This window comes from Quercus lobata, chromosome 8 (genome assembly GCF_001633185.2).
Source record: "Quercus lobata isolate SW786 chromosome 8, ValleyOak3.0 Primary Assembly, whole genome shotgun sequence".
Taxonomy (NCBI): Eukaryota; Viridiplantae; Streptophyta; class Magnoliopsida; order Fagales; family Fagaceae; genus Quercus; species Quercus lobata.
Window position 1 is genome coordinate 61,352,577 of NC_044911.1, and position 16,194 is coordinate 61,368,770.

Sequence of the window (16,194 nt, forward strand, 5' to 3'; positions counted from 1 at the left end):
TTATAAGTCTGTTTGGAAATAGTTAGTTTAATTGAAACGGAAAGCTTTTAACTGAAAGTATTATTGATAAAACTAAAATGTAGCTAAAATAGTATAATGGGGTCTATAAATAGTATAAAAAAATGTAATAAGGCTCATGAATAGTAGTAAAAAAAAACTCAATAGTAAAAAATTTGACTTTTTAAGTTAATGGCAAACACAACCTATTTGTGTTGAATAATTTTATTTTCTTTACTCAAATAAATTAAAATTTTCACAACACAAAAGTAGTGTCTAATTGAACATTTGGGTATGGTTTCAATTGAAACAGTCATTTAAAATTAGTGATAGAATTATGTGAAAGGGATGTCACACTAATCACACCAATTTTATTTTATTTTTGTTTTTTTACAACAAATGTGTGTGTGTGACTGTGTGTGTGTTTTTTTTTTTTTTTTAAAGAGAAGTTTCTTGCAACAAACGTGAAAGAGAATCCGCCGCTTCTCGAGTCAATAAAAGTAACAGAAAAAAAGTTTAAATTTTTGGTTGGTATAGCAAATTACGCAGCATTTCTGAGTTTACACGTCACTCTAATCCCCCACCTCACCGACCACGACCCAGCGACCCAGTAGTACTACCGACTTTTCAGACCCGTACCAAAAAAAAAAAACACACAACATTTAACTCAACACGAGGCTAAATAGTTGAATGGGTAATTACCCATTTTCGCCCCCCTACTGTTTTCTATTTCTATTTTAATTTCTATTTCTAGGCCGCCCACAACTAGGTCCCGTTATATATAAAAGGCGCTCTCACTTACTTTTTTATTCTCTCTCTCACAATCATACACTTTTGATTTTTTTTTTTTTTTTTTTTTGGTTTCATTACATTCCCATCTCTCACTGCTCCTCCTCTCCGTCACGGCAAAACCCTAATTTCCCCTGCATTCCGTAGAATTACTCCGCCGAAAATTCCCAAATTGCCCCCAATTCATGCTGCGAATTACTCTCCGATGAACGGGAAGAATCAAGAACCCATGGCGAATCCGGCCGAATCGCCGAATCAAGCGAACCCATGGCGAATCCCAAGCCCGGCGTCCGACAATGGATCGTCTTCCAGCTTCATCAGCGAGACGGTGAACGGAACGCACCGTTTCACTGTGCAAGGTTACTCGCTGGCCAAAGGGATGGGCGTGGGTAAATACATAATGAGCGACACGTTCACGGTGGGCGGTTACGACTGGGCGATTTACTTTTACCCCGACGGTAAAAACCCCGAGGACAATTCGATGTACGTCTCGGTGTTCATCGCGCTCGCGAGCGATGGTACCGACGTGAGGGCTTTGTTTGAGTTGTCGATGGTGGATCAGAGTGGGAATGGGAATAACAAGGTGCATAGTCATTTTCAACGCGCGCTTGAGAGTGGTCCGTATACGCTTAAATACAGAGGCAGCATGTGGTATGTGATGGTTTTTTTTTTTTCTTGATTTCGTGGATTTTTGTTGTTGTTGAATTTGTTTTTGCATCGTGGTTTTTGGAATTAGGGTTTTAGAGCTGGGGATTTGGGGGGAATTGGGAATTATTATGGTTTTTCTAGTGGCTTGAATTCAATTTAATTGAATTGAAAGGTTTTAGGGATGTTTGTGTGCGTTTATGGTCAGTTTTAATCAAAAAAGAATGGTAAGTTTTAATTTAGGTTGATAATTGAGTAAGCTTTTGAGGTGGATTATGACATGCAAATGATATTTGAGTGTGAGAGGAATGATTTGATGTGGGACAAGTGTGTAATTCAGTAGCTAATTTAGTAACTTAATGGTCTTCATTAACAATTGTGAGTTATTTTATGTTGTCAATTTTGTATGGATGTTATATTTTGAAGATGGGTGTGCTTATATTATTTTATTATTGGTAAGTTAGGCATGCGCTCTTGATGGGTCTTGAACCCACAACCTCACCCTCCACCTTATTTCTACAAGGGGATGAGGTTCCATAAAAGGCTTTGAAGAAGGCTATTTTTAAATGGAAGAAGCAGCTATTCATGCATGTACATTATGACCATTCTGGTTAGGAAAATCATTAGGATATCACTTATTTATAACATCAATGGGAGAGCTAGGAGGAAATTGATGGGGAAAACCAGAAAAGAAAAAATCACTATATTTGTTAGAAGTGGAGGAACCAGTTATGCTCTCCTTTGTTGGACTTCTATTAGACTAGCTTATGAGTGGTGCATTGGTTGATAGGAATGCTAAATTTAAAGAGGAGCCTTGGAAGAAAAATAGGAAGAGATAGTAATGGAATTTAAGGAAAATCTGGATCTGAAAGCCTAGTTATGAAAAAAGGACATATTGCCAGAAATAGAGGATACCTACTAAGAAGTTTCATTTTACTCATTTTCTATGTATGATATGATTTGAGATAGTGGCGGATTTAATCATTTATAAATTTCTTATATAGTTTTTGTTTATATTTCCTAGCTAAATGCTCTATAGTGGCCACAGGTGGAATTTGGATTTTTAAGCCTTCTAGTTCTAGGACACATTTATAAGAATTTGAAGCATTCAATTGTTATTAGAGTTGGATCTACTAATTTTCATTTAAAGACACACTATGTAGGTTTATGATTTATTAAAATTTTCTGGATATAAATAAAATCTACTGACCTAATTGTTTGACACCATGAAGCTTTATAAGGTGAACCAAGGTTTGAATCACCCCTTCCCCGCTTATTGTAATAATTGAATTATCAAAATTAAATAAAAATTAAAAAAAAAATTATTTAACAGTTTTTTTAATTCTTGCATTATGCCCGCTGAGCTGCCTGTCATGGGATAATCGTCATCAAGCTTTCATACTTGTGCATATTTACAAATTATTCTACAAAAATTTTATTTTGAGTAATCTTTGTCCTTCTGCTACACTGCTGTGCTTTTTCATATATATACGGGCGGGGGGGGGGGGGGGGGGGGGGGGGTGAGATTTATGTGTTGTACTAATTTGGCTGTTGCACATGCATTTCAGGGGTTACAAGCGATTTTACAGAAGAAATCTTTTAGAAGCTTCGGACTATTTAAAGGATGATTGCCTTGTCATGTACTGTAAGGTTGGAGTTGTCAGAAATCATCTTGAGTGCCCTAAACTGCGTACTATTTCTGTACCCCCATCAGATATGGGTCAAGGTTTTAAGGACTTGCTAGACTCTGAAGTTGGGTGTGACATAGTTTTCCAAGTTGGCAATGAAATGTTCAAAGCTCATAAGTTGATACTTGCTGCTCGTTCTCCTGTATTTAGAGCCCAGTTTTTTGGACTTGTTGGGAATCCTAACATAGATAAAGTAGTAGTAAAGGATATTGACCCCTTCATCTTCAAGGTAATGCCTCTTGATCATATTGCTCCCTTTTGTTACAATTCTAAGGAAGAGAAATGATTTGATCATGTGAACATCCTTTAAGATTCTTCTCTATGTGTGCGTTGCACTTTGGTAGATTGGAAATGTGTTCTTTACTGCAAATGCTTTACTATTTTGCATTATGCTGTTAAGATGTATATTTTTAATTGAGTAAATGCAGAATCGTGGACACAAATAAGACAATTTGGTGTGGATATTATTGCTCTTTGAGAGAGAGAGAGAGAGTCTTGGCTATAATGTTTGAGGTATTGACATTGATGCAGTCTTTGTATATCAGCCTCTTGCACATGCATTCTGTAATTTTTGATGATCTATGATCTATATGGCTTGATACCACTAGTATGTGAAGAGCTTAGAAAAACTAGTTGCAAATAACTTGAAATACTCCTAATCCCAAAACTTAATATGAAACCTTGGAAAATTTATAAAATAAAAGGCTTCCCAATGTCACAGCATGCATATGGATATTTTTCTTTTTCTTTTTTTTTTGGGGGGGGGGGTTTGGGGGAGGGGGAAGGAGTTATGGGATATAGTTCGATTTGAAGTTAGAATAAAATTGACCAATAACTGTTGTATGAAAAAGTGAATGAAAGTAAATAGACTTTTAAACACTGCATTTTCTGTGTTTTCTAATATGCTGGAATTTGGCATGACATATTGTGTAGAGAGACATTACTAAAAGTTTTGTTTCCTGAGCTATTCCAAATTGCTAGGGATAGATGTGCTACAGTGGTGAACTATATGGGCTGGTGAAATGGTAATTTCCATTGGAATCCAAGTTTCACTCGGGCAGTGCGAGACTAGGAGTTAGAATCTTTGGTCTTTTTTCTTGATTATATTACCTACTAACATTTGTGGATTACTGATGATAAAATGATATAGTCCTTTCAAGCAGTCAGTTTTGAGTTTAAAACTTTCTACTTGGCTTTCCAATCACATGGGGATGTTTCATCTCCTTGGAGGAGAATTTGGATGGTTAAAGCCCCACCAAGAGTGGCAATTATCACATGGGCACTGTTTGATTAATGATTTAGATCTGCTGCGTATGAATGCTGGCAGAAAATAAAGGAAAACTGAGCTAGAAAAGTGGCCAAACTGTACCATTTCTTTTTGGGTCAGTACGGTGCTGTTTTGGGGGTTTCTTGATCAGTCTCAGTTCCCAGAATGGCAAAACTGAAACCCTCAGTTCAGTGCCAAATCCCTTTTCCACACTGACTGCACCAAACTGGGTTCAGCCCTAGTAAATTCTTTTCTTAAAAGAATTAAAGTTAAGTGTAAAATTTAAAAGGATAGAAGAAAGCTAATGATTGAAACCTATGATCTATGTGGTGCTTTGAAATTACTAGCAGTGATTATTTAATGGTTAGAAAAAGGTAAAAAGATTTGTAAGATGCTCTGCTGTTATTTTGTTATGTGGCTTAGCTGCACTTTAAAATGGATGTCTTGAAGCCTATTTTTTCCTGAAAAGTCAAACCATAAATGTTATCAAAGTATGAAATGCTTTTGTTTAGAACATTTATATTGAGTTGCATGGACCTTTATCTGTTTTTTCAGGCGATGCTTCTGTTTATCTACACCGACAAACTTCCTGATGTAGACGAAGTTGAGAGCACAGTTACCATGTGCTCATCCACTGTCATGGTTCAGCATCTGTTGGCTGCTGCTGACCTATATAATCTGGATCGACTGAAATTATTATGTGAATCAGAATTGTGTAAAGCAATCAATATTGACACTGTGGCGACAATACTTGCCTTAGCAGAGCAACACCACTGTCCACAGCTCAAGGACATCTGTTTAAAGTTCACAGCAAATCCAGCAAACTTGGGAGGTGTGTATTACCCATAGTAGTGATGTGCAAAGTCTCTGGTTATGTCAAATCTTTTATTATGTTCTGCTTAATCTAGAATATTAAGGCTTCATCATGCATAGGTACCTTGTCAAATATATTCAAGATATATTAATCATTTACAATGGTCCAATTTTCCAATTGTTTCTTTCTTGAAAAGGCAGTATGAAATTTTTTTTTTACATATTGTGTAACTGTTAAATACCAGTTTAAAAGTGTGAACTCATTAGGCTGTCTTCACAAGTGTATGAATAAAGCAATCAAATGCAGTTTTCAGTGCAAAATTTTATTGAAAGAGGTTAAAGCTTGTTTAAATAGCTGGCTTGCCTTCTCTTTTGTATATATCCTATGTACTAGGGCATTGCCTTCCCCCACATCCCCGTCTCCCCCATCCTCTTAATGATAACTTTTTTTTCTTTCTTTTTTTAAAATTTTAAATTATTGAATATTTTGAGCAATTATATACAAATGAAGCCTACAAAATTTTCTAATCGACTTGGCTGCATGCTTTATAGGTCAAATGTGCGAGGATGAGGCCGTGTTTCACACACGTCTTTGATGTATGAGTTCTCGCATCATTTAGGATCGCACGTTTGCAAAATTTGTCTGTATGAAAAAAACATTCCTTGTTTAAATGCATGACTTTATGTTGTCTTGAACATATTATTTGAGTGCGTCTTCACTTCTTTGTGTTGTTTATCCAAATTTATAATTTTGTTATACATGATCTTTGCCAAAGAAAGTACGCATGTTTCGCAATCTTTTGTGACGGGAGAACTCCCTTGTTTTGAGGGTAAGAGTTGTGCTGTATGTTGAAGTAATCATATCCTTTCATGTTTGTAGCGGTAATGAAGTCGGAAGCTTTTGGGCACTTGGAGGAGAGCTGCCCCTCATTGTTGTCAGAGCTGCTGGCAACATTTGCATCAATGGATGAGAACCCAAATTCTCCATTGAGTAGGAAGAGGAGTAGCAGCAGTGTATTTGGGCTAGATCTAGCAGGAGATGGTGCCGAAGCAGAATCAGTGAATCCTAATGGCAGGCGCTTGAGGAGGCGATTGTAGTCTGTTTAGTAATCTTTAGTGCTCAGAACCATTAAACCTAGAAGTTGTCTCATAAACAGAACTTTAGTTATGTATAACATTCTAGTCACTCATTATGTTCCTCTGAGTTAGTTCCTGTATAAAGTTTTAGGTTCTGAAAGGTGAAATTTGTCCCAAACTTCCACATTATCAAGTTAATTACTTTGGGTATCACTGAACTTTACAAGGGACTTGAATGGCCTTGCTGAATTTTTTTTCCTGTGGGATGTGAAGGTGTAAACTATTAATTAATGAAATGTAATTATAAAAGAGGGTAATTATCCAAATAATTTTGTACCAAGTAAATCCTAACAGCCATGGATTCTCAAATAAAATAACAGCTACACCCACCTTTGATTCTTCCATCCTTACAATGAGAGAGAATTTCTTGTGACAGGCATCTTAAATAATCCATATAAGTATGTAACAATCCAATAAGTATAAACCATGTGGGAGGTTGAGGTTGATGGGATTAATTCTGATAACGGATCACATTCTATGGGCCATTCTCTATTTTTTACCCGTATTGGTCCTTTAATGCTTCCTATTAGTTGATGAGGATGATTCTTTTTCTTTGGATACTACATATTTTAATATGAAAAAACTACATCATCTTTGGTCCTTTCATCCTCCATTCTAAGATACAGAATTCGCGAGTCCTGCTAATGGAACTTTAGCCGGCGAGGGTGATCTTCAGAAGTTGGGGGAACAAGTGTTTTAGGTCTATATTTCTCGTGGACTTTACTCTCAATCATACCCACTACTCTAATAAGGCAACCAACCAAAAAAAAACGTGGGATGGGGTTGAGAAAAAGAAAGAGACAGGGCAGCAACAGCTCAGCGACTCAGAGGTTTAAGGCCCAACTAAGTCGACCAATTTTGGGCTTTTTTAAAGAGTATTTTGGGCTCATTTTTATTTGTGGGCGTGGTACCTGTTATATGAAATAAATAAATATTATATATCTCGAGCATGTTTGAATGAAAGAAAGAAAAACAGATCATGTCATCCCATTTTAATATTGCAGCTGAAACATAATATAAAATGCATTTAACGGAGTAACAAGAACGTCTTAATATGAAAAAAAAAAAAAAAAAAAAAAAAAAAACTTCGGTCACTATCCAGCCCTCTTAGGACCGTTTAAGACTTTCAACAAGCACAAGACTTGGGTTTTGACTTTTGAGAAGGCACATCAACATCAAGATGATATATATATATATATATATATTTCATATTGGAATGTAAAAAACAACAACTATTTAGTTTTCTTGTTGGAAGAAGATGAAGTATGTTGAAAGCTATGATGATGATAAGGAGAAGAGTAATTAGAATGGTGCTGTAAATCAGGCCAGAGAAAGGCACCCATTGCAAACTCTCTCTTGTAATCCAAGTCACCATGCGTAGACAAGCCATATTCAGCAAGAAGCTGGTCGAGCTTCCACTCAGGCATGTCCAAGTATTCCTTCTTGCTGTACCTTGGGTAGTGAAGAGGCATTTGAAAGAAACTAACACCATTCTTTTCTCGACTTCCCATCTTTCTTAGTAATTAAGCTTAAGGTACATAGAAGCTTCGGTTTTATAGACACAATGGGAAGATTCATGAAGGCAGGCTCTAGAGGCATGCCCGGATCACACGGATGGGTTGGTTTACCTTCTCACTTCTCATGTAACTCGCTTGTTGCTGTTATACACTAGTGCAGCGAGCGTGTGCTAGTGAGAGAAATATCCTGGGCTAGCTAGGAAGACAATAGAGATGTATAAGCAGTCGTACTTTCTAATGAGGACCAAATTCGTTGCAGTTCGTATACAACTCCGAAACACCACTAAATTGATTGTACAAGACAGCCTTATTGGGTTCCCGTTCCATGCACAAAGGAGATTTTGTCAACTTGCACTTCTTTATCCATTTTATTTTGAAATGCTGATATAAGACTCAATAATTTTATAGGACCTATATGCCAGATAATTATTTGGTTAAACTTATTTTTATTTATTTATTTGGATTCTTATATTTTTTTTTCTTCTTAAATTTGGGTTCCATATAGAGCCTTATAGTCGGTGGCATTATCTAATTTTTCTATTGTGAAGAACCTGTTTAGTGTTAACCCTTAAGTTCAAATCCTCTTCTCTATTTAAGTATTTATTGCAAAGAAAAAAAAAATTAAGGCTGTTTTTGTAAATTTATTATGTCTTTTTGATAACATATCATATTGCATACATTGATAATGTTTAGAATACTAAAGAATTACTTTACATGGGAGAATGCATGAACTTATGAAACCTCATGATATTTTCAATGGAATGTTTAAAGTTTGAATTCCTTTTCTCTACTTGAATATATTAAAAAACTTTCTTGAAATTTGGCCGGCAAATTGGGCTAGTATTATGTATTTATGGATAAATTTTTCCAGTGGAAAAAGCCATACAAATCTGAGATGCCAAACAATCCTCTCATTTTGCTTAATTTGTACCATTGTTTCTAATATTATAAAGGGGTTTGGTTATTGGGTGCCCTTAAAGGATATTTGTTGATGAACCATTTTAGAAAAATTTTACTACAACTTTTATGGATAATTAAAAAAAAAAAAAATTAAAAAAGCCAAAAAAAGTTAGTTACTTTTTTTTTTAATTTTCTTATAAAATATTTTTTTAAATATTTCCTTAACCATTATCCTTAAAACATTCATTAACTTTTTCCTATTACAAATAAATGACAGATTGGTATCATAATTATGAAAGATGAAAGTGAAAAATATCCTTAAGTTGTTCTTCAATTAATTGAATTCTTGATTTACGAAAAAATTGGATGAATGAAACTCAATTAATATTCTCAAAGGGCTTATCACAATCCGTGGTCATATTTATTTGAGAACCAGGTACACTTTGGTTATTTGGGCTTGAATCCTGTTCAGCTAATCTAATGCAAGACAGAGTGTAGGACTTCCTCTCTTTTTTTTGGGTTTGAGTAAAAGAGTGTAGAACCTTTATATAATTATATGTAATCTATGATGGGTAAATGTTTATATCTACGTCCTTTTTCCACTCTCGAAATGTATTAACTTGTCTCCAAATGTTTTCTAAAAAAGTCAATAATTGGTATACTAGACAGTGATATTAATTTTACGAAAAAATCTTGTATGTGACGGTCTTATGAGACCCATGTCTCACTGACATGTGAGTTCCACATACAAAAGACTCACATATTAATAAAACATAGGTCTTATGAATTAACCGGTGTAAGAGATACTTTCTTTAGTTTAACACTCAGTACAAAAAGAAAGAGATATTATTATTGTGATAGTTTTGTGTGATGTGTAGTTTATTTGTGGTAATCTATTGAGTATATAATAATATTACAATAAATATTTTTTTTCTTAGAAAAACAGAAAAAAAAAAAAAAAAAAAAAAAAAAAAAAAAAAAAAAAAATTGCTATATTGACTTGTTTTCCGAAAATCGTGAAAAATTAACGTTTTCTGTTGATTTGTACTTTTCATGGTATCAAATACCAAAAAAGTATGGAAAAGATTTTCCACCAAAACCAACCAGGCACAAGTGTAAAACCATTGCTTTACTGTTTACTACCACCACTCGGGTCATGTTGTTCTATGATGCCACCATTATCAAAACCTGAATTTGCATGGTATTGCTCTCATCCTCATCCACATCCACAAGATATTAGTCCAAAAATTTTAGCTTTCATTTTCTTTTTCAATAACAATAAAAGAAATAAAGTAAGCATATATTAAAATGTATATACATGACTTAAAAAAAAACTTTACGATAATAAGATTTTTGTAATACAGTAGTATTATTTTCTCTTTTTTACGAGGCAAACAAAATTCAAATCACACTCCCTTAGTGTTATAATTATCAAATTATTAATAAAGAAAAATACCATGTGATGCAATTAAATTTTAGTTTCCAACTAGAGATGTATATAGAAACACAATGAGGAAATAATGAAGCTCAGAAACCCTTCACCAACTTAATGAGGACCACACTTAGAGGCGGGGAAAAACTTAATGAGGACCACCACATTTTGCTAAAAAAAAAGTGGTGTGTGTATCATCCAGGAACCACCATGGAAATTTCACCTACACAACCAACTGACCCATCAAATCATTTCTAACAGTCAGACACCCACCAATACCATAGAAATTCACCTACACAAACAAAATCAAGGGACCCCAACAGATGATTGAAGCCCAAAATCAAACAAATAAAGAGTGTGCATGAGCAGTGTGTGTTACAGAAGTCCCCTTAAATCTTAGTAATACCGTACTCATAGGGACAGCAACAACATTTTACACCATAGGATGTTTCAAATACAAGATCAGCCACTCAAATACAATCATTGGATCACTTTTCTTCCAAGAGCACATGATGATCTATTATACCAAAACAAGTGACCCCGTCAGATGATTTAGTAGATAAAATATGACATTTTATGAGAAGTGATAGTGTGATACGTCTATAATATTTTTTACAACAAATTATAGACGGTTAGTTATTATTGGTTATAATTTGAATTTATCACTGAAATGAATTTTTCGCTCCACTAATAATAACTCATAATAACTTGTCATTTAAGATTTGCTATGAAAATTTTGTGGAGATAACATTTCTCATATTTTATATATAAGATAGAATTTCAACATTATGTTCTTAAATTTTCAGTTATTTAATAATATGCAGCCCTGATCTTTTTCTTGAAAAAATAAAATAGAATCAACTTATAACGTCAGCATTATAATGATTATTTTTTTAATCATTAGACTAAAATATCAGTTAATTTTTTTTTTTTTTGTATAAAGAGGTTCGAATCTAAATATCTTGTTTACCAAATTTTCTTATATGAAACTTTACCGACTGAACTAAATTATTATATGAAGCTTTAATGCAAACGTTTATATAGGATATTGGATGTTTCTCAACAAAAATATATATATATATATATATATATATTTATAGGATATTGGTCTTATTATTAGCGGTTATACAGATCCGTAAGTAACTAGCCGACCATTGAAATGACAAGACCGACTACTTTTTCATGGGGATGTTTATAGACAATCATTGAGCATACCTTCCTAACCACACAATTGCTCATTCAAAGCAAGTGACCCCATCGAATGATTGAGGGGAGAGACACGTGTTGTTATGGGCCCAGTTACGATATATGGGGAACCAATGTTTTATGGTGCATAAAGCCCAAACGTAGTGGTTTGTCAAGAATAATGGCCTAACGAGTGGCCTCACGGATCCGTACCAGATAGACCGCTTATAAATTAGTGGCTTCCCTGTTTTATGAGCTTTATCCAATTATTTGAGTGTGGAAGCTTGCCAATCTTCTTTTTGGGCTGGGCCTGTGGGCCAGTTGTGTCACAATGAAATGCTAAAAACCAATTGACTCAGAAGCTAGTGAGCCTCTATGGATTCACACGCTGAGACTGAGACATACACTTGGATGAATCATGAGGCTGAGATTTCATGCCATTTATGGTTTATTTATTTATTTATTTTTAAGGTTTTAGGTTGGTTATTTCCATGAAAATGTAATAAACACTTATAATTTACTCAATATCCAAGATCAAAGTGTGAAGATGTTGCTCAAACAAGTCAAACTATGAAGATTTTATGATTTCGACCATCGTTCAATCATCATTCGATTGATCGAAATCTAGGTTTTGACAACTTTTTGATTGCAGCTCAATCTATCGAAAAATGTTCAATGGCATCTTGATCAATTGAAAATCAAGAATCCAAAATGTAATGTACTTTAATGAAGTTGATCGCTTGGTGCCATCCAAATTAAAAACAAATATTAAAGTATTCTTCTAGAGGTGAATATAAGACTAATATCAACAAACTTTATCAGTTATCTATATATATATATATATATATATCATTCTTTAACTCTTCTTTTTTTTTTTTTTTTTGGGAAAAAAAGCATCATATATCATTCATTTACTTCACTTACCTGAAAAAGAATAAAAGGGACAAAAATGCTGCTTCATTGGATTTACCATTTGCTTAAAAAATGCCAACTTTGTTTTCAAAACCCATAACCTATAATAATTTGATCACTTGTCTACATCATAATTCAAAGAAGTTGAGAAATTGTCCTCCATTATTTCCTGAATTATGGTACTAAATCTAATGATAAAGACATGAAATCTTCATGCACGTGGTTTTAGTCCTCCATTATTTCCTGAATTATGGTACTAAAATAATTCAATTACATTTATTGTTAGGTAACCTTGCAGACAGAGCAAAAATTTGGATTACCTCACACCGACAAGTTCTTAGCCTTTTTTAAATTATTTTTGAAGTCTTTAGGGACAGTTTTTATATTTTTGGTTGGTCTGGGGGAGGAGAAAAAAGTGCTCAACTAATGATCTTTCTTCAATTATTACTGTCATTTTGGCCTATTGCCTAAAATCCAAAGGTCGGAGACAGTGAGGCATGAATGGCTCATCCAAAGCCTTAAGCAAGAACAAAAGAATAAAGAATTCCTACTCTTGATTTCTTTTTTGGGGCTAGGCTTATATAAGGTGGACAATGTCTATTATACACTGATAAGGGTAAAATTGTGAATGTGAATATTCATGAATATAGTATCATGAAGCGACGTTCAAAATAGACCCGTCGGCCTCACTTGTCATAAATGGAAAGTTGACACTACTAAGTTGAAGGAAGTAGGTGAAGCTGACGACCTTGACGAGGCTGACGACCTCGACAAGGGAGTAGGCGAAGCTAACGACCCCGACGAGGGGGTAGGCGAAGCTGACGACCCTGACGAAGCTGACGACCCTAACAAGGGAGTAGACGAAACTGACGACCCTAACGAGGCTGACGACCTCGACGAGGGAGTTGGCGAAGCTGACGACCCCGACGAGGGGGTAGGCGAAGCTGACGACCCTGACGAGGCTGACGACCTCGACGAGGGAGTAGGCGAAGCTGACGACCCCGACGAGGGGGTAGGCGAAGCTGACGACCCTGACGAGGCTGACGACCTCGACGAGGGAGTAGGCGAAGCTGACGACCCCGACGAGGGGGTAGGCGAAGCTGACGACCCTGACGAAGCTGACGACCCTAACAAGGGAGTAGACGAAACTGACGACCCTAACGAGGCTGACGACTCCGATGAGGGAGTAGGCAAAGCTGACGACCTTAACGAGGCTGACGACCCTGGCAAGGGAGTAGGCGAAGCTGAAGGCAGTAAGCTGAAGGCAGTAAGCTGAAGAGAGTAGGCTGAAGAGAGTAAGCTGAAGATAGTAAGCTGAAGGCAGTAAGCTGAAGACCGTAAGCTGAAGAAAGTAAGCTGAAGGCAGTAAGCTGAAGGCAGTAAACTGAAGGCAGTAAGCTGAAGAGAGTAGACTGAAGAGAGTAAGCTGAAGGCAGTAAGCTGAAGACTATAAGCTGAAGAGAGTAAGCTGAAGGCAGTAAGCTGAAGGGAATAAGCTGAAGGGGATGCACAAAGCTGATGGTCCCGACATAACCTTGACTTGGCTTCCACGCATGGGTATATAAGGAAATACCTTGCACATCACGCTCAGTGTTAAACTCCTACAAGGAAAGGATTCCGCAAAATACGCTCATAAAGACTCCTATAAGGAAAAGACTTCTACAGCAAGAAAAAGAGGTCAATCCTCTACTACTATAAAAGCCCCAATATCCTCACTAGTTAAGGTACGCAGAATTTACCCTCTCTAACACTTTAGAGTTGTGAGAAGTTCTAACTTGACCTTCGGAGGGTATTTGGCCGGCACCACACCGGTGCTCTCTGCGAGGTCTTCTCTTTTTGTGTTGTGCAGGCATTGTTTCGAGCACGTGAGTGTCGTGTAGCTCACTGACGATTTTTTGGCATCATCATACACTGTTCTAATATACACAAAGCATACATAATTCAATTTTTGAATTGAAATTTTAGTCTTGAAGTTACCGACTAACTTATAATAGCAATTACTAACTAGACGTGCTAGTCAGTCGTCATTACTCATTACCCTTGGGCCTTGACTAGTGTTTCGTGAGTGTTTGTATAGGTGACCTTTTTTCCTGACTTGAGTAGGACTTGCACAAATAAAGAAAAGGCTTTAACTATTATTAAAAAAAAAAAAAAAAAAAAAAACTGTCTCATGGCATGAGTCGATAATTTAGTGGCTTTGAACTTTTACCAAGATTTTGTCACTTTTTAGTTTCTCAAAAAAGAAAAAAGGATTTTGTCACTATCAACTATTTTAAACTCCATTACAAACAAGGTTAAAACAATCAACGTCATTGTTAATAATTTATATATCTTGCCTGAAACAATGCTCCTATGTGTACAAAAAGATACATGTTACTGTTATTTATTATTCATTATAAATAGCCAAACCAAAGTTCCAACATGACCAAAAACAGAAATTTCAATATTATATTATTTTTCATTTTGCTAAGTGTTAGTGTAGTGTGTATCCAAAAAAAAAAAAAAAAAGTGTTAGTGTAGTGATATCCATTATTTGGTAAGCGAAAAGGGACACATGCTATAATGAACAACATTGATTATTAATGAACACAAGGAAATTAGTAAGGCTGAATGTCTCGGGCGTTGATGATCTGTGTTACTTGGAATATCCTGAAAAGACGAACACAAATTCAGAGGAGACCGGGAAAGACCGGCTAAGAATTCTCCGATGGTAAAGTTAGTATTTTTGGAATTCCAATTTGTATGGAAAAAAATGTCTGAATGCCTTACCTTCCTGTAGAAGAGCCTTTATATAGTGCTTGTCTGAGGCAGTTACCTCTTCTACCGTTGTAGAGTTCGGAGGATTCGGAGGTAACTTCCATAACCACCAAGGAAGTTACATTTTTTGGGGTCTGTCTTCCACAACCGTTTATTGGGGGAGCGGTTTGTAGCATGACAGGAAAACAGAAGTAGCCTCAACATGTTCAGGACGCAGGGAGTTCGTCCAACCGACTTTGTGGACGGACAAGCTTACCTTGGACGGATAAGCCGTATGCCATCCATCATTTCCTTAGGACGAGCCATAAGGACGAGCTTAGGAGTTGGCGTATTTTATAACACCATCAATTATTATTATTTTGTGAATGGAAAACTTGAACAACATTGATTATCATTATACCAATAAACATATGCCACATCTCGATGTCAACCATGATCATCATTTGTCTCACTCTCAACTGCTAGAATCATACTGCGAAGATTTGATTTGGTATAGTCACTTGTTGCAATTTAGACTCTTTCTACCATTGGTTATAAATGCACGTACCAATTGGTTATAAATGGCAACTTGTAATAAAATTTATTACCCTTCTAAAATAAAATAAAAATTGCTAAACCATGTATTTAGGGCATTAAAAATTTGATATTGCAACTGCTACAAATTTTATCACATAGACTTTATAAATTGATCTATAAATATTTTAAAACTAAAAAAAAAAAAAACATTTTAAATCATATTTTGTTGTTTAAGTACAGTTTAGGAAGTGTACCAAATTAAACCTATTATTTCAGTAATAACAAATGATATATTAAGTTGAAAGATAACAAATTAAACCCTAAAAAAAAAATCTCATTCCACTAAAGACAAGTTATAGTTTTTTTTGTTTGAACACGAAGACAAGTTAGAGCATTTCCATCAAAACTTTTAAAAATTTTAGCATTTAGTATCTCAAAAAGTCACTTTATCAATTTTAATAACTCATTTTACAATATACCAAACATCGAAGGTTCTATTTTTTTACTATTTCATTTAAAATAATATAAACTACTCATTAAAATAATAAAGAAAACAACTACACAAATCACCTTTTCCACCACATTCATTAAAATAATAATATTTTTTTGAGATTGGAGCTACAGTGAGCTTTCAAAGAT

General features: G+C 35.2%; 1 protein-coding gene across 1 annotated transcript; it reads left to right on the top strand.

Annotated features, from left to right (window-relative positions):
- The first annotated feature begins 1,053 nt into the window (after positions 1–1,053).
- On the top strand, positions 1,054–6,525 carry LOC115955950 (BTB/POZ and MATH domain-containing protein 3-like). Its single transcript, XM_031074373.1, is given in 5 exon segments — positions 1,054–1,077; positions 1,079–1,437; positions 3,000–3,348; positions 4,942–5,218; positions 6,080–6,525. Coding segments are annotated over 5 exon segments (1,227 nt in total). The 3' UTR covers positions 6,298–6,525.
- Positions 6,526–16,194: the final 9,669 nt, after the last annotated feature.